Here is a 21,649-nt window from a genome sequence, read left to right on the forward strand (position 1 = left end):
TCTAATTTAGAGGATCCCACCCCACCCCCCCAGGCAGGTAATGGCTGTTGTGTTGCTGCTACAACAGGTTAGCGGAATCCATTTTGTCAGAAATCATTAACACTGCAGCCAATGCTTTTTTCTGGGAGTACTGAAGGGTATGGAGTACTAGCACCTCACCTCCCTCATGTTGAAAGTGTGGCACTTACTTCATGGTGCATACAGGGACATTTTTATTTATTAAAAAAAATCACTGACTGCAGCTATCTCAAAATGCACACAATGAAGGAAAATTAGACATTGATGTTTTCTGGGAATTTCCATTATTACTGGGGATGAAGGCTTCAAAAGTTAAAATAAAATAAAATAAAAGCCATGGGGGACAAAACACATGGCACATAATGTGGACTCTATCCTTGGTGGCTTACGAATACATATGAGCAGAAGCCCGTGATGTGTGCTGTTAACTATCAATACTTTCTGTAACATTCTTTACAAAGAGTTATTGAGCTTTGTTTCCCGCTGCAGCAGCAATGGAGCTGTAGGAGGGTACGTGTAAAACAAGACGGTTTTATTTCTAGAACAGTTTGATGGGCTGAATCGATAGTCAGGAATTGCAAGCATCTTAACTGTCTTGCGTGCAAAAGCCAAACAATGCCATCAGAAGCTGACCTGATATTGTTGGTGGAGTGGCTGAGTGGCACTGTTCTTGAAGCATTTTATCCATTTGATGTGTGCTTACAATGGAGATTATTTTGTGGTCCTATTTTAAACTGGAAAACCAGTGTAAAGCACAAAGGGATGATCCAACACATTGCAGGACATTGTGGAATTTGAATGGCTAGTATTTGCCTCAAAACAATCCAGGAAGGAGGGGCTATGCAGACAGGAGCATGCTCAATTTGCAGTAGTTCGTACTGAGTTCTATGGTTTCAGCTGGGAGACTTTGAAGTCTTTCTCTTGCTCCTGGCACTGCTACCAAGGATGCTCACCAGGACACATACTTCCTCTGACCCCATTTGGTATGATACTTGCGCTGTTCATTAGAGTCTTTGAGTGGACATGCTAGGGTTTGAGTATGGGACAAAGCTTGCTCTCTACTACTGAGCCATGGCCCCTTCTATTTCACGATCTTTGTGTTTTCCACTGCATCTTGGTAAAAGTTGGACCTAGTAGAATTAAAATGGATCCTGCTTAATTTACATTTTGGGCTTCAAAAAATTACAGTTTTGACACAGAAACTGCTTTGCTTGCCTGGTATGGTGACTTCTGTTGGAGGAGAGAGGCGTAATGTGTCCCTGTTACTGTAATTCTCTTTGACCTCTCAGCAGCTTCCATACCATCAGCCATGTTCTCCTTCTGGAGGAGCTGTCCAAATTAGGGTTTGGTGGCACTGCTTTGTGGTGGTTCGAGTCCTACTTGAATGGTTGTTTCCAGAGGGTGGTGCTTGGTGAATGCTCTTTGGCCCCATTGAACCTTCAATGTGGGGTTTCTCTGAGTTCATTTTTATCCTCCATGCTGCTGAATGGGGTTATCCAGAGTTTTGGAGTATGCTGCCAGCAATTTGTGATGACACACAGCTCTGCTTATCCTTTACATCTGCAGGTGTGGCAGTGGATATGCTGGACCATTGTGGTGCCTCTGGGTTAGATTACTGCAATGGGTTATATGTGGGGCTGCCTCTGAAGATGGTTTGGAAACTTCAGTTACTGCAGAATTAGGCGGCCAGGTAGCTCACCAGGGCAAGATGGTTTGAGCATATTACACTGATCCTGGCCCAACTCCACTGGCTGCCTATTAGTTTCCATGCCCAATTCTAAGTATAGGTTTTGACCACAAAGTGTTTCTGAAAAATTAAAACTGAGTGCAGCAGAGTGTTAATTTGTTTGCTTGTGTCCCTAACAGCAGAAAGGGTGGAGCAGTCCTCCCCACCAGAGAAGAATGGCAAATCGAACTGTTGGACTATGCTGAAATGGCAAGACTGACGGGGAAGCTCAGGAACCAAGAAGACGAAAACTTTAACAAAGAATGGGGGGAAATTATAATTTATATTGGAGACCACTGTAAGCAGATGGAAACGGGTTAGCAGGATTGCAATAACGCTTTCAATGTAGCAAGTACTATGGAGGTAACGGAGTTATATAAAATATGGACTATTGAGAAATATGCAGTTGAAAAGGTTAACAATAGGACCATGGAGGGGGAAATGGGAAGTCCAGAGATTGGACGGAATTTCCAAATGTGGGTGTGTATGGTTGTATTGTTATAATTTTATATTTGTAAAATCAAATGGAAATTATTTCAAAAAAAGAAAGGGTGGAGCAGTCCTATTGAAGGGCAAGGATCTAATGCACTATTTTATTGCACTTCCCACTTGTGTGTCTTCTTGCCAACATATGAGACTACGTCATACATTTTTTGATGGGATTTAGCACCATTGCCACGAGATGATGTCTATAATAATAATAATAATTTATTATTTATACCCCGCCCATCTGGCCGGGTTCCCCCAGCCACTCTGGGCGGCTTCCAAAAAAAAACAGAAATTCTAAAATACAGAAATCCATCAAACATTAAAAGCTTCCCTAAACAGGGCTGCCATTTCTTCACTGCTTAGAATGCAAGCCTCATTTATTGGTTGGCTGGAAAGGCCCCCCAAGAGACCACCTTTCTATTGTCATCTGCCCATCAGTCCTGGATTGCTGGAGCCATAACAGCAGATGGAGTTCCAGTGTTGATTGACAGGGTTTGGGAGAGGATAGAATTAGGAAAGAAAAAGATGCTTAAATTTAACCATTAACGATGGCAAAGTCCTTTTGCAGGAACAGACCAACTTGATTAGATTACTTTTGAAAAAGGAGCCTGCAGAGATTATTAGCTTTGCTTGGGGGGGGGGGAAGAAGCACGTAATGTGTTCTGCAGGAGGAGGAGCCCACAGGACAACAGGGAGGTTGTTTACTGGGAATGCAGTTAAACACAGCATCTGTATTTGAGCAGGGTGAACCAATGTTGATTTAAATGGCCTGCTGTCTCTTCGAACACAGAATGGTATCAGATAAGATCACATTGCCTTCTCTGCACTGCAAGACAGCTGATAGGACCTAATCTGAACCAGGGTTCTTGACAGTATGAGCTCTGAGGCAAAACTCTTGAGATGGAAACATCTAAAGCAAGCAGGAGTACCTTTGAGAACGCACAACCTGCATTTTCATCACTCTAGACCAGGCATCCCCAAACTTTGGCCCTCCAGATGTTTTGGACTACAATTCCCATCATCCCTGACCACTGGTCCTGTTAGCTAGGGATCATGGTAGTTGTAGGCCAAAACATCTGGAGGGCTGCTGTTTGGGGGTGCCTGCTCTAGACTCTAGATCATGGATAGGCAAACTAAGGCCCGGGGGCCGGATCCGGCCCAATTGTCTTCTAAATCCGGCCCGTGGACAGTCCGGGAATCAGCGTGTTTTTACATGAGTACAATGTGTCCTTTTATTTAAAATACATCTCTGGGTTATTTGTGGGACATAGGAATTCGTTCCTTTTTTTCTTCGAAATATAGTCTGGCCCCCCACAAGGTCTGAGGGACAGCGGACCGGCCCCCTGCTGAAAAAGTTTGCTGGCCCCTGCTCTAGATAGCTACAACTATTCTACATATACTTGAGCAGTAAGGTATTTTGGGGTAAAGGGGGCAACCTACGTGGACTACTAAGCAAGCCAACAGCTATGCCTACATTTCTGGCCAACCCCCTTGTTTCTGCATACTGGAGAGGCATCTATGTGCTAGAGACACATCACCATCCTTGCGCTAAAACGTGGTGAGGCTCTGGGAGTGACTGACCTGAAAAGTACTACAGCTGTGAAGTTTGTAAAAGTAACCACAACGTGTTTTGTTTTTGCAATTCATCTAGATCTTAAATCCTGCTTCTCACCCCAAGATCTTAACCGGCACCCCAATTTTAACAATTTTTTTTAGACTGGGGAAGGTAAGCCACCCCAACAAGATGAAAGTATTCTACTTCAGTTCTTTTCTAACCCACCTGCTATTGTGTTAACAGATGCCACATGGCAGTGTGATCACCACTCGTGCCGATAGGAATTGTTGGACGCAGGCCGTTCTGCAAGCGGCAGCGCTGCCCTTATATTTCACTCCTCCATTGCATTTCCAGCTCAGAGCTATAATGTAATGTGTGGATGGGCTGGTTCAGGTGGAGCCACTGCCCAGGAACAAGGCTGGGGAACTCTCTTTGGTACGCAGAGACACACCTTAGAGCAAATTATTTTCAGGAATTTTATTACAATTTGAAACCAGACAATGCCAGTGCATGGGATATACATTCATACATGGATATTTTTTTCTAATCAGAAAACAAGTCATATTTCTTATATAATACACAAAAGACATTTTAAAACAAGACCAGGGCTCCCAGAGCCATTCACACCCTCCCACTCAAACATCCATTCAACCCTCCCATGCCAATTTGCCTCTCTTGGTTTCACAGTGAGAATGCACATCAGCTTTGGACATTATAAATACACAAAAGATGCACCTTAACTGACCAAATAAAGAGTTCAGCAAGTAATGCCAGCAGTAATTTTCATTTCATTCCCTCCATCATATTCAAATACACAGCTGTTAAAAAGCAGCTTCCATCACACATTTTGGAAATTGGAGTTAAAAGTTTATCCTTTTCTATTTGAAGACCAAATTAATGTATGCTAAATAGACTCAAACTTACACAAATGAAAGGGGTTCCATCTGATTTCATCAATGCAACAGTCTAGGATGTTCGTCGCTACTGTCGTAGAAAATGTGGAATGTGTTTGTTTGGAAGCAAGTTGGGTTTGCAACATAAAAGTGTTAGTAAAAATTCATTACTTGTTCCACTCAGACCTGGTAAAAAATGAGCAAGAGCTCTCTTTTTAAAATGTAAGCACCAAAACAACAAGGGTTAAAAAAAATGTTGAACTTATTTTCCAACTAGTTTGTAAGAAGGTAGGGTTCTTTTTATTGGCTGCACCTTTCACCACTGAATCTAAGGAATGTCTCAGCATTTTTTGTTCTTAATTTTGAACTTAAGCAGGACAGAAGTTTTATGGGTGCATTTCATCCATTTCCAAAGTACTTAAGAAGATAGTAAAACAGAAGACTACATTATATTGGGAATTCTGTTCTATCAGACATAATAACTGGTACTTCTGAGGTCCCACCTAGTAGGCTGAATATTTAACAAGGTGGGTGTCTTCCACATAACTTTACATGCTTCGGCTGATTATTCACAGTAGTATATGATCAGCCTCATAAAGGGAAGGTGTTCAACAGAGCAGTTCTGAGGCTATCCTTTCTTTTCTTAGGCTTCTGAATAACCAACCTCAACGTGATGTGAAAATGCCACTTCATGTATGAAGCTTCTCCAGGGATGCATTGGGGGCAGAGGAAGCAGCATTCTAACCTGTTTAAAGTCTCCCATTTTTATTTTTAAAGAAGACTTAGATAAAGAGAGTGTTAAAAAAACCCAGCAGTTAAATTACAGCAACATACTGCATGCCCACATTGAAGTTAATGTTGAACAGCACATTCAGCTTCACAGTCTACTCTGATCACCCAACCAAGTCATATTAACAAACAATGCAAGAAGCTACTAACTAAGAGTGTGGGAGACATGGGTGGGAAGAATCTTACCCCTTTCAGCAACCAGAATGCCAATTTTTTACATTGGCAATCTGACACACACACTCTGAGACACACACACGCTCCCCTACACTCTTACTCACTCTCATTCTCTCTCACACACAGAGTTTTCTACTTTCCCCAGATTAAGCTCAACAGCATGTGCTGTGTAATATAACTTGAAAGGAAATTCCTGTTGTGAATTGTAAGGGAAAGATAAACTCATTCCTGCCACTACTGCTTTGTGTTTCCCTCCTCCCTGCCCCGCCCTCAAAATCCTTGAACAGGGACTCCACACCCATCTGATAAGGCCCACAACAAGCAGAGACCAGTGTACAAGAGATGTGGGGCACTGGCATAAATGTAAAAAGGGGTATAGACCTAGGGTTCTCATTTTTTTAAATTTATAGCAGATGCCTTAAGCATCTTAAGCCACACTCTTAATCGAACCTTGAGTTTACAAAGTGTGTTCTCTCCAAATGACATAGAGGCTTTTGCCAAAGCAGAGGCCACTATGGGTAAGTCATTTGAAGAGCAGCATTGGGCTGATCTCATATGCAACACAAAACAAACAGCCTTGCAGAAGCTACTTTGCAAAGGAGAAATATCAAGATACACAAACCCAGGAATTGGCCACTCAACAACAGAGGAGAACTCTCTTAGCTTGCAGTCCCCGCTGGCGTAATTTCACAGTTATCAACAATTGAAAAAGTTTGGGGAAACCCGCTTGGAAAAGTTTACTTTTGCCATAGGGGCCTTGGAACAGTTTAGAACAGAGGATTACTATACATTCCTTCAACAAACTATGCAGAGAAATATATCTGGACAGGATGAAGAGAATCGATTCTCTTTGTGTAATAGTGGATGGTGCAATACTTGGCACGAGGCACAAATGGCAAGATACTGCTAGCACCTAAATCCCATTTTACCAGATCTGAAAGGTCCTTAGTATGAAAGGGACCTGTTGATGGCCACAAATTCTGTCTCAGGGCAACATCTCTTCATCTTTATATGTTCACCAAGAATAGAACAGTTTGTTCATCCCATTCCAACGTAAAAAAGAAAGCAAGATGTGCATCTTCACAAAATACCATACATAAAAGGTAAAAATTGCTACCATGCACACATGGCAGCACTATAGTGCGTTGATTCAGTCCAGTAAAGACATCTGGCTGATAAAATACCCTTTCATTGTATGGTAGTAGCTTGCAGTATAACCTTCTGAATGGACACAGAGGACTCATGAGTTAACACTCTGGATAGTTTTGTCTCCAGCAGGTTTCACACCCTTCCAGGGCAGCTGCCATTTAGTTCCCTTGTGTGATGAAGTTTTGAAATAGAAAGGTTATAGAAATTTTCAGAGAAGCCACAAACAGCATCTTCATTTTAAATGATAACAGACAGGGTGGTAGTGGTAAAAAATACAACGGGTCTGTTTCCTCCAATGCGTCAAGTTCTTTTTTTTAAAAAAAAGTCTGTAAAAATATTTTGCACAACCTTCTATATCCATCCATTCATGATAAAAAGTAAAATACATACATGAAATAGGGTTTTATTTCTATACAGTTATACTCGCAAGGCAATCAGTCCTCCTTGGCTGGCCTTTTTACCTCCAGATGCTCTGCTTTGTTGAGATGACTGCAAGACATATAAAAATAAATGAAGTGACCCCATTATGATGGCTTAGTGTTTGAAAAACCAGAAGGTGAAGACAGAGAGGAAGGAAGGAGTGGGGAGGGAGGACATGCAATTGCAGATTCAAACAAAAATAGTGACAGGTTCTTCATGAAAGCGTGATCAAATTGAAATGATCACACGAGAAAATTTCAGAGGTGTACCTTGCTGTAGTGTCACAAAATGGGAAAGCCCACCTAATGTGTACCATAAGCATAGAAGATTAGTGCAAGTCAACAGAGAATTTCATGATCATTTGCTCCTATATTCAAAGCAAAGTATCAGCATTCTCAGAAGCCATTCTGACCATTAAAATATGCAGAACTCTCCAAGAACAGAAAACCAGCTTGAGAAAACCAACTTTGATTTAATGTAGCAGAGCCAAGAAAATAGATAGAAAGGCTGTTGCGATGCTATAACTGTAAAGGATTCCTAGCTCTTTTTTGTGATAAGACTAAAGATTCCAAATCCATCAAAAATAGTTATCGGAGTGGGAGGGAACTGCGAGCTCTAGTCAAGATAATTTAAAGCCCCAAATACTGCACCTAGATGGCTTCTGAAATATCTTGAGGATCTAGCTTTTAATTTTAACCCTCTCTATAGACTCAGTCAAGAAGGTTGCCCACAAAGTGAAGGTTGCTGGGATGAATACCACCACCACACTCTAGTGGAACATTCCACAGGAATCCTTTTATAAAACAGAACCCATTTAAACAAATGGGACCTGCCCAGGATAAGTTAATAGGAGATAAATCTATTTGCAAAGATAAAAACATTCAAAGCTGGATATTGGTCCCATCATCATTGGCCAATTAGATCACCAAACTATTATTCCATGGATTTGGTTCTAATTCCCACAAACAAGGTGATATCTTCACCAGCATCACCATTCAAGGGTTTAAAAACTGGTCTGGGAAGACAGCATGGACATAGTGCATTACTTGCCTTGCTGTGTCTCAAAGTTGCTTTGACTAAGATCCATAGGGACAACAGTGTGGGATGTACTGATTGCATTACAAAACACTAAACTTAGAAGGTCTGTCTGTCTTGTCTGTCAGTCTCTCTCTCTCATGAAACCACTTTGCAGGATGCGAGTGGAAACCTTATACTTTGTGCTGGTTTTCAGCCAGGCTGTCTAAAATTACCATTTGTTTCCTTCCGAGCTAAAATAGTTCTTGGCATCCACCTGTCTTGAGAGACAATGGAGTGCACCTCTGGGGGTAAAGTCAAACCACTGCAATAGCAGCACCAAAGTGACCTCCTTAGGGCATGCAGATCCTGGGCTGGGGTCTATGGGGCATTAGGGGAGGGGTAGCTCCAGTGGGGGACACATCATGCTTCTTTCTGGGGTAATTTGTTCACCTTTGATTTCCAACCTGCACTCACGTGCTCACCTGTGGCTCCTAGAACCTGTCAGCAGGCAACAACAGCCATAATCTGGGAAACGGCTTCAACTGGCCAGCTACACCAGGAAGCTAAAACAGTGTCCTTTTAAAACAAGGAATGGGAACTTCTGGCCCTGATGTCATATGCGGGGAACTCGACTGCACAGCCAATCCATGCAGAATGCAGGGTAGAACTCTGTTCAACCCTGCTGGTTCAGCTGTGCGTCTGCGTCCCCTGTTTTAAACTCCATCACACAGCTGATCCTTGGAGAAAGCAGCTATGCTTCTACACCACAAAGCTCTACACTAGGTGCTTTGCTGAATATAGGGGCTTGTAAAGCATTCCCAAGTGGCTGACAACCAGCTGGCTTTTGGATGCTTGGGAACCTGAGCTCAAGGGCCTTTGACAGGTGGTTTGTCCTACCCACCTGTCAAAGTTGGCCACAGGAATGAGCATTGATAGCAATCTGGCCCATCAAGTCAAAAAGGTTTCCCACCTGTTTCAAAACAAAGAAATGTAGTTCCTCAACTGATTGATCAGGCTTTTTCTCAGGACCTTGGATCTGCACCTTCAGAGTAGAAATGTTTTGCCATTCAATTCCTAGTCAACACGTTTTGGGTTGGGTTTTTTTAAGAGTTGCAAAGTACGGACTAGCATTTTAAAATTGTACAGACCAGCTCTGGTGCACTTTGAAGCAAGATATTTAATATCCTCAGCATACGGGAATAAATGAAACTAACAGTGGTGTATGAAGAAAGGGCTGCAATTAATTTATAAGGGATAGCCACCCACACATTCTGTAAGAGTTTATAAAAGAGAAAAGATCCTCTTGCCATCAACTCTTTAGGAATCTAAGCTGCTAACTACAATACTGTATGAGACATTCAAGGAATTTGGCAGAGTGACCTTGGGTGAAGGACAAGCAAATTGCATATGCAGGGCTTTGTCTTTGCTAGTGAAGTTTTAAATAGGCTTGAAGTAGCAAACATCCTCAGCTGAGTAAGCAATACTGCACTGTGTAGCTAAAGCAACTGCTCTGAGACAAAATGCCATCCGGCAAGTGATCAGAGTGTTACTGGTGAGTGTCTCTTGATCTCCCAGCCACTGCACAGTGGAGCATACTGAGTCTTGGCCTGAGCCTATCATTTCATACAGCAGGCATGACTTCCTGTTATTCTCTGCTTACACCCACCCTTAGCTTCTCTTCGCTTCTCTTTGGTTATTGCTGGTCCCAACATGCTACAGTTTATGGGTACCCCCTGCAAAACAACCAAGCCACTAGCTGCTGATTCAGGGAGTGGGGAGAGAGGAGGAGGAGGAGGAGCACAGAAGGCAGGAGAGAAAAACTGAGTAGAAGAAGAGTTTGTAGTAACAGCCACCTCCTTGCAGATGAAAGCTGCCCCCCACTATAGCAAGATTAGGGCGTCTGGAGGACTGCTTGACAAGACCAGGTTTTCAGCACTCAAGAGGCTTAGGGGCAGTTCAAACATACACACCCTCAGGGTTCAAGCTGGACACCAGGGGGTTCTGAAGGTTTCGTGGATTGCCGAGGAACTGCTTGGCTGTGGGTCGGGGAGGTGAATCTGTGCTGGGCTCAAGTAGATCTAGGGAAAATAACAATGGTGACAGTTCAGTTAACAGAAAGTACAACAAAATAGCGTGAATTTTCAGGAGCAGCACTTCGATACATATTTCCTTAAGCCCAGCCTTTCTGGGGCCATATCTCCTTACATTCCTCAGGTTTCTGAACTTTGGATATAGATATGTAGCTGAACTTTATGGAATGCACTGGAGTTACACCTTTGGTTTTGTTCTCCAACCCCCCCCCCCACTCCATTTGTAGCATAATCAGTACAGTGGTACCTCGTGTTACGTACCGTCCCCCTTATGAATGCTTTGGGTTATGCGCTCCGCTAACCCGAAGTAGATGCCCCTTGTTGCGAACTTTGCCCCGGGATGTGAGCAGAAGTCCCGCTCTGGCGGCGCGGCAGCAGTGGGAGGCGCCATTAGCGAAACCGCGCCTCATGTTACGAGCAGTTTCCGGTTACGAACGGATTTCTGGAACGGGTTAAGTATGTAACACGAGGTACCACTGTACACTATAAGTATACACAATGCTCCCAATTCCTTAACCAGAGTTAAGAGGTCAAGAGATGGCCCTGTGACTCAAATTCCCTCTCCTGTCCAGTACAAATAGGATGTTGAACCTGGTTTTGTATGGTAATGAATCTGAACATATGCAACTGAGAATTGCTTCCTGTTTATCCCTCCCTCCCTTTCCTCTGTGAGGAATTTCAGATTGCAAGCTGCTCAGGGCAGATACCTTCTCTCTTATACTCTGTACAAACAAACAACAACAACAAATGTGTGCATAAACTCACGCTACAGCATTACCATGGCCTGCTTCTGCCGATTTGACTGGCTGTGCAGCCATGGAAACACTGTTTACCACACAACTAAACAACAAACTGTTGCCCCCCCCCAAAAAAACCCACCATTATGGTAAACTTTAAAGCTGCTTAATTGGTATGTGGCAATATGCTTTCTTCTGGCAAAGGATCTCAGACTTTTTAAGGCACCCTTCCCCCTCGTCAGTGGTCCCCAACATGTGTCCTGTGCTGCCACTGCTGGCCCACATTCGCAGTTGGTATCTTTGCTATTTCATCCCAATTCAGCTTTCTCCAGCTGGATAAATCACTGTATCAATCGTGGAGTACTGGTGGACCCAACTTCTGTGACCAGGCAGGCAGGCACCAGCATTTGCCATTGACTGATTTTGTGGAAGGCCTTTATGCCGACACTGCACCAGTGTGAAAAATCAGTAATAATTGTGTATTGGTGCAAAAAGGAGGGGAAAAAATGCCCAAGCCTGTTCCATACATGCACATTGTCAACTTCAAGGTTTTTCTTGGAAACTAGAAAAAGTTATACCTGAGATGGTGCTGCACTGTGCAGGTCATGCCAAGACAGACCCAGGCAAGACCCAGTGAACTACACTGCTGCAATTGCTGCCCACATTCCACAGCAAGAGCTTCAGCACAGGTGGGGTTCCCCCCCCCCCCCGCAAAACAATGAGCTGTATTCAGCTAAGTCTTACTCAGAATAGACCACTGAAATTAATGAACCTAAGTTGGTAATGTCCATTTGGTAATGTCTGCCTTGAGGAGGACAAGTGTTGAATATCACCCAGTTAGTTTCTCATTTAGGCTGGCCTACATGCCAGGGAGGGCTAGCATATCTTCAAAGACTAGGCTTGCTAGCTAAAACACCATAGGATGCTGGGCTTTTAGAATGCCAGATCTCAGTAGAAACCCTCTCTCTGCCCATGAAAGCTTACATCACATTAAATCTGTATTATTTAAGATGCCACAAGACTCTGTTGTTTCCCCCCTGAAGCTGAGATAGCCAACTAGCAGAACAGACCTCTAGTCCAGACCATTTCTCGGAGGCTGTGCACCCAGATATTATGTTAAATGAAAGATTCTTGAATCAGTGGGAAGGGGACCACATTTCAGTTGCCACCACCACTGCTGTAGTTGTGGACCTTTGTAGTGCTTAACTGCTTGATGCTACCTTACCAACACAAGGCAAATTCAAAACCTATCTAAATGCTTCTAGACATCTACCCTGTTTAAGCTGTGTGGCACTTCTGGTAATATGTGGGAATCCAGAGTTTAACATGGAGCAAGTTCAACAATCAGGAATTGATTTTTTCCTTTCTTAAATAGTTGTTCTAAATGTTCCACTTAGTACTTCCAATTTTTCTTCACATTTCATTTTTAGGTATATTTTCAATGGAAGCTGTACCTAGCACAGTGTTTGGATGCAAGATCCATACAGCAAAGTTCAAGCAGATGGCCAGTAAGCTATCCACCCCCACCCCCCAAACTGCTATTCCCTGTTACTGCAGTATAGATTTATGGATAAGTTTGTATCTGCTGTCCATTTGTTTCTCCAGCCTGGTAATTTTAAAGGGAGGCTTCAAAGAAAGCCACACCAATGCATTTCCATGGGCTGCTGACTGTTTGCTGATGTCACAACTAGAGGCCAGAAAACTGGGGATACTGACATTCCCTACCAGCTTACATGAGAGGAAGCACAGTAGGAGGCCTTAACTAAAGCGAGGTCTCCTGCCTCCCTTCTCCACCCCAACTTTGCCCACCCTTTGAGTTGTGTTCCAACCTCCGGTCCTCTGGTGAGCCAGCAGCTCAGGACTGGTTTCATCCAGCTGGGGTTCCGCTTCTGATCTGGGCTGTGCGGAAGTCACCATGGCTCCAGTCTGCTGGATGAACTGCTGCAAGTTACACTGCCTCAGCTCCTTATTTAGCTCCTCCAGCTCTTGGTTCTGGGCCTGCAAGATATAGGAGGAACAGGCAGAGTGAACTTATCTTCATCTGAGATACGAAGCTGCAGAAGAAAGGCTTCTGATCCCACCCCAGCCTCCTCTAACTATGGTAGGTGGCCAGATATTCATTCCTGGATGCTTACACATTCCAAAAGCTAAGGGGCAGGTTATCTCCCACTTCTGTATCATGAAGTCAGTATCTGCTGGCAATCTGGTGTGGGTCTGTGCAGGGGCGAACAAAGCATGAACGGTACCCGGGATGGGGGGCGGGGCAAACCAAACATATGGTGCATGCACAGCACCACTACGTACGGTGCATGCATGCACCGTCTGTATGGCGGCAGGATCGCCTGCTTGCAGCTGCAGCCGCCGCCCGTATGGGCAGTTTGCGGATGGCGCCGCAAACATCTGCGCGGCTCTGCTCACTCCCTCTGCCTCAAGCACCCAGCTCTTTGCCCCGCTCCATCAGAAGAGTCAGGCACTGGGTGTGCGAAAGAGGGAGAGCCGAGCAGGTCGCTCTCCCTTTTCCTCTCTCCGCCCACACGTGCCTCCCCCCAGCCCACCCAAGACAGCAGCAATGACTCTGAGGCGGCAGCGGTTAGAGCAAGAGGAGACGCGGGCGGGGATGGTGTGCCTCAGGGAGGCAGTGGCCTTTGCCACTGCTGCTGCCACCGCTACTGTGCCGGTTGCTGCTCCTCCTGCTGTCCCTCCATCCTTGCTGTGGGGGTGAAGAGGTGGCAGCAGAGGGTGTAGCCACGAGCGGAGGATCCTCACGCGGCTGCAGCAGTGTGATGGCACCCCCATGGGGTGCCCTCTTGTCACCCTACCGGAGATGGTGCCGGGGGCGATGCGCTCCCTCCGCCCCCCTTTCCTATGCCACTGGGTCTGTGTGGTGGGTGGTGGGGGTGCAACTGAAGATCTATCCACCAGTTCTAGACAACTTGCTAGCAAAGCATCTAACCTCATACAATCTCAAGTATACCCCCACCCCACTTTTGCATAGCTCAGGTGGCCCATTTTCCTCCTTGCTAACAGAATGACAATATTTTCCTCTTCCTTCTAAATGGGGCTGAAGATGGAGACTTAAACATGAGAGCGGGATAACCCATGTATTCTGACCGTGCTATAAAGACTGAGGATAGACTGTGAAAAGCACAGACCTGCAGACAAACAATATATCTGATTCTCGTAATGGCTCTTGTATGTTAAGATAGTCTACTTATTTAGCTGTCAGGCAGTGAGCATGCTGCTTAATTGCTCCCACTTCATTGTGCCCTGCCTGCAGCCAGGAGAAACAAACCCACAAATCTGCAGGGGACTATTATTATTCTCACAGTTTGGAATTATTTTTAACGGGTCCCCCACAAACCCATACACAATCATGTCCTTATAATCAGAGTCTGACAGAGGCAAAATAAAATAAATAAATAAAAAAGTACAGCACACAGCATTTCCTCTACTTGGCCATAAGATGGCACCAATGTCCAGGAGAAGACTCAGGACTCTTACTGCTGCTTACTTCTGCTTAAAGCAAAACACAGAAAAGAAGAAACAGCTGCCTGTGTTTTTTTGAAGATGCACAGAATTAACATGCTGCTATAACACCTTCAAACACAGATTTCTAATAGCTAAATTAAACTGGAATCAAACACAGTACTTCACTTTCCCTGGCAATGTTCCTGAGCAAAACCACAGCACTCTGAGCCTCCCTCCTCCAAAGGCAAATAATTCTGCTTGTGTTGCTGTTGCTGCAACGGAAGTGAGTAAGCTGGGTGAAACACACCTGATGCATTGAATGACATGCCTGCAGTGCAAGCAGGAAAAATCAGAGAAGTGATTCATGCAGGGTTACAGCAGGCTGGTTCTGCTGTGGGTGGGTGCTCTGGGCTCACAGACAACTAATTTTTATTTCAAATATTTTTTTGGTTACCACACAGTAGTGTGCTTGACACACAGTTTGCATACCCTCCATCATTTCTCTGATGAAAATAGGGGCGTCCCACTCCATAATGATAATTTTACTATTTATACCCCACACATTTCACTGGGTTGTCCCCAGCCGCTCTGGGTGGCTTCCAACATATATAAAAACAAAATAAAACATTAAACAAAAACCTTCCCAATACAGGATTGCCTTCAGACGGCTCGGGGATCAGATAACTCCATACCCTCCAACCTTTCTCCAATGAAAATAGGGACGTCCTAAGGAAAAGCAGGGCATTCCAGGATCAAATTAGAAACTGGGACGGCTTCTCTAAATCAGGGATGCCCCTAGAAAATAGGGACAACTTGGCGGGTCTGAGTTTGGGGATTCCTCTACAAATACAGTAGTAGCTGGTTTGATGCTGGCAAACAAGTAGCCTTTACCATTATTTAATGGTTTTATTTCTACATTTGTTCCAAAGCAATGCTCCCTTTGCTGTAGGATTCTTTCAGGGTTAGATTACATGCAAATGACCATTTTGCACACTCAAAGTGTGTGCACGCACATGCCCACAAATATAATCCGACACATCACAGTACTATGCCTGAAGGACTGCACACCTCATAATCAGGTTCGGTTCATGTCTGCAAGAGTTGCACTATAACTTTTTTAGGCCCATTCTATCAATTCGGGCACAGACCAGCTTTAATTCCATTGGGTTTGAATGATCTTGCAAGATGCTCATCTCCCTGGTTCCATCCCAGCTAAACCACAAAATAATCCTCATGGGAAGAGTCCTCAACTAAGTTCAACAGAGACAACCAAGAGCTTACTGCCCTGTCTCAGAACATACGACATTGTGCAAGGTCATTTCCATTTGGTTGATGTAACGGCTATACATTCTACTGCCATCTGCCAGGTATTTATAACTCAATAGATCCCAGAACTCCCTAATCTAAGTCCAAGGCTGCAAAGGAGACCCCAACAGTTTTTCCATAGAATTTTGTCTCATGGGGATGTACTTTTTTTTTGCAACTAGACCTAGAGTCCTAGACTAACAGATATACTATTAACTGCATCCTTATTCTGTGCCCAAGTCATTTAAATTGCAAAATAAGTCAAAATAATGCTCAACTGCATTCTGAAAAACATTTAGAGGCCTAAAAACATGGGTATGCAATCATGCATCATGGAATGCAACCACCCATCCAGGGATCCCCCCAGAAAAGAACATTAGTGTGAAGTGCATACCTGAAGGCTTTGCTCTGCTTCCTCCAAGGCCTTCCCCACAGTTTCCAGGCTGCTCTCCAGATGGGCACTCTGCTTGGTCTTAGCTTCCAGATCCCTTTTCATTTTAGCTGCCATTTCTTCTAGTTCAGCAGGGCTCTGCCTCGGGGCTTCCTTTGCCCTCTTGGCCCTCTCGGAAATCTCCCACTGGATTTCTCTCTCCAAGGCCTCTGTTTTCACCATAAGCTCACGTATTTTTTGCGTGTACGCCTCCATGGTGGCCCGCAGAGTGTGGACTTTCTCCTGACGCTCCCTTTCGCACTCCTTCTCTGAGCGCAGTTCACTCTGCCAAAACCCTTCCTCACCCAACTCACTCTCATTTTGCCGAATCAGCTGCTCCAGGTGCAGGATCTCGTCCTCCTGGCAGGAGCCTCTGTTGTATTCCCAGTGCCGCAGATCCACTTCCAAGGCATCCCCCTGCATCTCCAGGGAGTAGAGATGCTCCTGTTGGTGCAGTACGGTCTTGAACAGTTCCTCTTTGGAAAGCAGGCCCCCACTAGCACCTTCCCTCCAGCTCACGTTGTCCTTTTTGTGTTGCTTCAGCTTGTTCTTGGCAAGCAGGTCACTGGAGGCCATAGGACCCAAGTTGAAGGTTAAGGATTTTTTGGGCTGCCTGGGCCTGGGCACTTCTGTGCTGACTGGCCTGGGTTTGATGGGCAGGCTAGCCCTGACAAACGTCCTCTCGGGTACCTGGGGAGCACTGTCTGAAGAAGGTCTCTCAGTGAGGCTGGGGCCTGTGCGCTGCAATATGAATTGCACGTCATTGGCATACTGTCCGCACTTGGCCATGGACTCCACAGGGCATTCATGTGGGAGAAGCTGCCTCTCTTTCTCACGTAGTCTTTGGATAAGAACATAGCGACCTGTTTGACCTGCGAAGAGGGACAGGCATAAGTGGGGAGCATTTCTTCACTACAGAAACACCAATAACCCTTCCTGCCCCGTTCTAGCTGCATCACGCTCACATTCTACCCTAATATCCCTCTCACAAGTACAGGTCCATTACACCAGAAGGCTGGATGTTTTGGGGTGGGTGGATGCTGATCATTTATGAAAACTGATACTGTAGATCTGTCAACAAATTAAACAATAGGCAGTCTTGCCAGTGACCCTCAGCCCACGCAGCTCCCATTCCAAGTTGGCCCACATGTTTTTAGCTCAACATTTGACATAGAAATTCCATCCTTGAGAACTAAGTTTACCCTACTGCTCCATCAGAAAGCAGTTCTGGTTTCGAAGGTGGCTTGGACATGCACACCAATTTATCTTCTTATAACTCAAGGTTAGGCATGAACTTAATCATTTACACCTTAATGTTTACACCCACTAGGAGAGGAAATAGGAAACATTCCAAATGCAGCAGTTCCACCTCCATTTGTATCCTGAGCTAGGATCTGAGCTTCATTTCCACACATGACAAGCTAGCAACATGCTTAAACCTCTTGCTAAAATACCGTGTTTCTCATATTATAAGACACGTCTTATATTTATTTTTTTCTTCAAAAAAACACACCATGGCTTATTTTCAAGGGATGTCTTATTTTTATTACGGTACATGGGTAGTGCAGTAGCTCCCCCCCGCTATCGCGTTTTGCGTGTCCTGTTGCGAGTGTGTGTCCTCTCGCTCCCACACCGGGCAGTGAGCTGGGGAGCGGAGGTGGTTTTGCTGAGTTGATTGAGTCAGGCAGGCAGGCAAGGGAGTCTATTTCGGATTGCCTGAGGAAAGGTTTGCTGCTCTCCCCCCCCCCATGCCTGCGCCTCAGCCGGGCGCGCATCCTCAGCCCGCTTTGCGCGGCGGGGGCAAGATGCGCGTCAGCATGCAACCCCTCAGATTCCTTCCGCCCCTCCCTCGCCGCCAACCGACCCCCACCCCATTTCCCCGCCTGAGGTAAAAAGTCCATACCGTAGTTAGAGCCGGTGACTGGCTGCCCAGCTATCGTATGTGAAGGCCGAGGGAGGAGGAGGGGTGGGTGGGAAACCTCTCCTGGCCATTTCCTCACCTCCCTCGTTCATTCGCGCGCCTGCCTGTCTGCGAGCGGGGCTTCGCGCGGCGCACGCAAAGGCTGCAGCCGGGTCCCGGGGCTTCGCGCGGCGCACACAAAGGCTGCAGCCGGGTCCCGGGGCTTCGCGCAGCGCGCGCAAAGACTGCAGCTGGGGGCCCGGGGCTTTGCGCGGCGCGCGCAAAGGCTGCAGTCGGGTCCCAGGGGTTAACGCAGCAGCCGGTTCCGAGCAGCCCCCTTCCTTTTCCTCTTCTTTGCCACAGACCTGCGGTATGGCTTATTTTCGAGGTATGCCTTATATTTTGCCACCTCAGAAAAATCCTGCCATGCCTTATTTTGTAGGGGTGTTTTATAATGTGAGAAACACGGTAGACTTTGGGAGTGAGGAGGGAGATGCGCCTTTTGGGGAGTGTGGGCAGGATTCAGCTAAGTGGCTGAGCCTCACTTCTTCGCTCTGTAGGGTTGGAGAAAACCCCAGAACAGAGGGAAGGGGGAACAGGTGCTATGTGAATGGTCCTCATTCCCCATTTCATAGCCCTCTTACCGCAACACTGAATCCCATAGCTTATGTTTGATCACCTTTCAAAAATTATGAAGCAATCAGTTCCACACATCCTCCTCTTTGACCCTGTAAATAGGCCCAGACAAGGAACCAATTAGCTTTCTCCTGGCAGCTGGCAGCCTGATGACACCAGGTGGCTGGAAAACATCTTCAGACTTTTCCTTGGACAATTGGTGCAGTCCAGTTTAGTGCTTAGCGCTATCTGAAAAGTTAACCCATGCTGTCAGGTAAGCAAAGGGTCAGTCTCAACCAGAGGTGTTTTGACACTGGTTCCTACTCATACCATTTATTAATCCGTTGAGGGAATGTGACCACCAAATTCTCAGAAGGGTTTTTGGAGAGATGCTTTATGTTGAGGAGCATCATATCTGTGGATTCTATCTAGTTGGAACCCCCTGACCATCCTTGCTTGGGGTATTTGCAAATAATTCAATATGAGACCTTTAACTGTTTATTTCACTGTTAGCTTTGTCATTTGTTATACATTTTTAGGCGAACCAGAAAGGGTTCTTTATCTTCTCCCACACCTGCTATAGTGCCTCCCAAGGCCTCCTCTCCACAATCTGACTTTTTAATGTACACACTTAGTATCTGGAATGACTTTGGAGGATTTACTTCAAATTCCATTAACATTTTTCTGGCTGCAGTTCTTGGGAGCATTTTAATGCAGGAACCTAAACCCTTTTAGGCAAAGTTATCATTAGCAAGATTTTGTGAGCTAGCAGCTCCAACAGCATCCAGCAGTGAGTCAATAAGCTGCTAGCCCACAAGGTTTTTGCCTTAAAAGCCCTGATGATTCCTTACCAGCTCATGGAGTACTTACATAAGCTGAAACTGAAATCCTATCTTGCAAAGTCAGGACACAAGTACCCCTAAATCTAGTTAAAGGGCAAAAGTGGAGGCTAATACAAGCTTCGCTTGCTGTTTGTAGCACATTTCCGCATCACAAAACACAGCAAAAGCCTTAATACTGATCTGCCCATAAAACAGTTAAGGGGAAAACAAACACACAGTCATCCTTGTATGTTGCAAATGTAAATCAAGGTTGTGCTCTGACCATGTGAAATGCAGTATGACTGTTGAACGTGGGAGGTGGCAAACAATACCCAAGCCTCTTGTATATGGCAGGAGGCTTCATGAACAAACACCACAGCTGCCCAATCACTACTTTACCTACCTACAATCACTCATTATATACTCGGGGAAATGTGTTATGGGAATTGAAAGCCAGTTGTCTCACAAAAAGGCATATGAGGATAAATGAAATGCAGAACATCCTACTATGTAGAAATAGCAGCCCAACTACAATTTGAGGGAAAGGGGCATCAGATAGCATTTGTCCTCACTAGCAACTTGTGCACGCACACACTCACTCTCTCACACACATTTCATAAATTCCTCCGGCACATGCAGAAGATTTCAGGAAAAGGCAGAGATTTCTCTTCTTTGCACTGAGTTACTGAGTTATAGGGAAAGTTAAGAAACAGCAGGTATTTGCAAGGGAGAACCCATATGAGAGACTGGCTCTTTAAATCTCATTTGCCCCTTCCATGTATTCTCTGACAGTTTTTATTTGTCGTATGCTGCTGCAGCGCAACACCCCCTCCCCAGAATTAGAAGTAAGTGCCAGGGGTCAGCAACCTTTTTCAGCCGTGAGCCAGTCCACTGTCCCTCAGACCTTGTGGGGGGGGGCAGACTATATATTTTGGGGGGAAATGAACAAATTCCTATGCCCCACAAATAACCCAGAGATGCATTTTAAATAAAAGGACACATTCTACTCATGTAAAAACACGCTGGTTCCCGGACCGTCCACGGGCCAGATTGAGAAGGTGATTGGGCCGCATTCGGCCCCCGGGCCTTAGGTTGCCTACCCCTGAGTAAGCCCTTTTCAGGTGGAGGCTGCTTAGGAGGAATTGGCAGTGGAGAAGTGGCCAGAAGGGGTAAGCTACTCTTAATCAATCCCCACATCATCCAAAAGCCTCTTCTACACCTGCAGTAGTTCAGCAAATGTGGTTTTGGAAGTGCGAGTTTGCTGAACAATGTATAAGCGGTGACAATATGAAGCACTTTAATAGCTTCATTAGTGATTGTAGCGGAGCCAGCTGTCTGTCCCTATTTTCCCCTCACCCCAGTGCAAACTTGTATCCTATCCCCCTTTACCTGTATTTCTTCCTCCCCTCATCCACCAAGCTTCCCCAGATTAACCCAAGAGTGCACAGAAGTAAAAAAAGAAATAAATGAAAAAATGCAAGAGGGAAGGGGTGAGTGGGGGAAATGGAGGGGAAGTTTATTTTTTCAGTTGTAGCAACAGCATAAATCTGGGAAACAAGCCTACCTGTATGCCCAGACACACAAATGATTTTCACACAAAGCTTTGTAATATCCCTTCTGTTAAAAAAATTTATATGGTGACAAAACAGGTAGCTGGAAGCTATGCATATCAAACATGACAACATTCATCTATCTCCCAGGGCTTTCCATGTATTACAAAATTATGACCATCCTTACTAGCATAAGCTCCATTAACTTCATTTGAACTTGCTTCCAATGAAACTTGTAAAGGATTAAACTGCAAGCTTAGTTTTAGACCAAGCAAGTATAACGATTACTTACCAATGGCACGTGCCAATGCTATGACAACCTCCTGGCATGTGGTCTGTTCGGAGACACCGCATACAACCCGCTGGACACCATCTACCCAGACCTTTAGCTCCATCACCAAAACAGTGGATTAAACTTTCTGGATCATTGCAGTAAGTCTTCCCTGCAGATGTTTTAAAGAAAGAGGAGGTTAAGCTTGCCGTCTGATTTCATTTTCACATAA

At 45.1% G+C, this 21,649-nt stretch overlaps 1 protein-coding gene across 5 annotated transcripts in view; it reads right to left on the reverse strand.

Annotated features, from left to right (window-relative positions):
* Nucleotides 1-781: 781 nt before the first annotated feature.
* Nucleotides 782-21,649, reverse strand: part of RASSF7 (Ras association domain family member 7) — a 60,154-nt gene continuing 39,286 nt past the window's right edge. The window contains exons 2-6 of one of the 5 annotated variants that reach the window (XM_060276533.1): nt 21,439-21,589; nt 16,225-17,132; nt 12,867-13,055; nt 10,201-10,308; nt 782-7,282 (exon numbers count right to left, since the gene is read on the reverse strand). In XM_060276533.1, the coding sequence (XP_060132516.1) occupies nt 10,210-10,308; nt 12,867-13,055; nt 16,225-17,132; nt 21,439-21,541 (1,299 nt within the window). In that variant the 5' untranslated portion in view covers nt 21,542-21,589 and the 3' untranslated portion in view covers nt 782-7,282; nt 10,201-10,209. Of the gene's footprint in view, nt 10,309-12,866; nt 13,056-16,224; nt 17,133-21,438; nt 21,590-21,649 lie in introns of all 5 variants that reach the window. The other 4 variants (XM_060276531.1, XM_060276542.1, XM_035122399.2 and 1 more) reach the window with 4 other exon arrangements.

This window comes from Zootoca vivipara, chromosome 1, assembly GCF_963506605.1.
Source record: "Zootoca vivipara chromosome 1, rZooViv1.1, whole genome shotgun sequence".
NCBI lineage: Eukaryota > Metazoa > Chordata > Lepidosauria > Squamata > Lacertidae > Zootoca > Zootoca vivipara.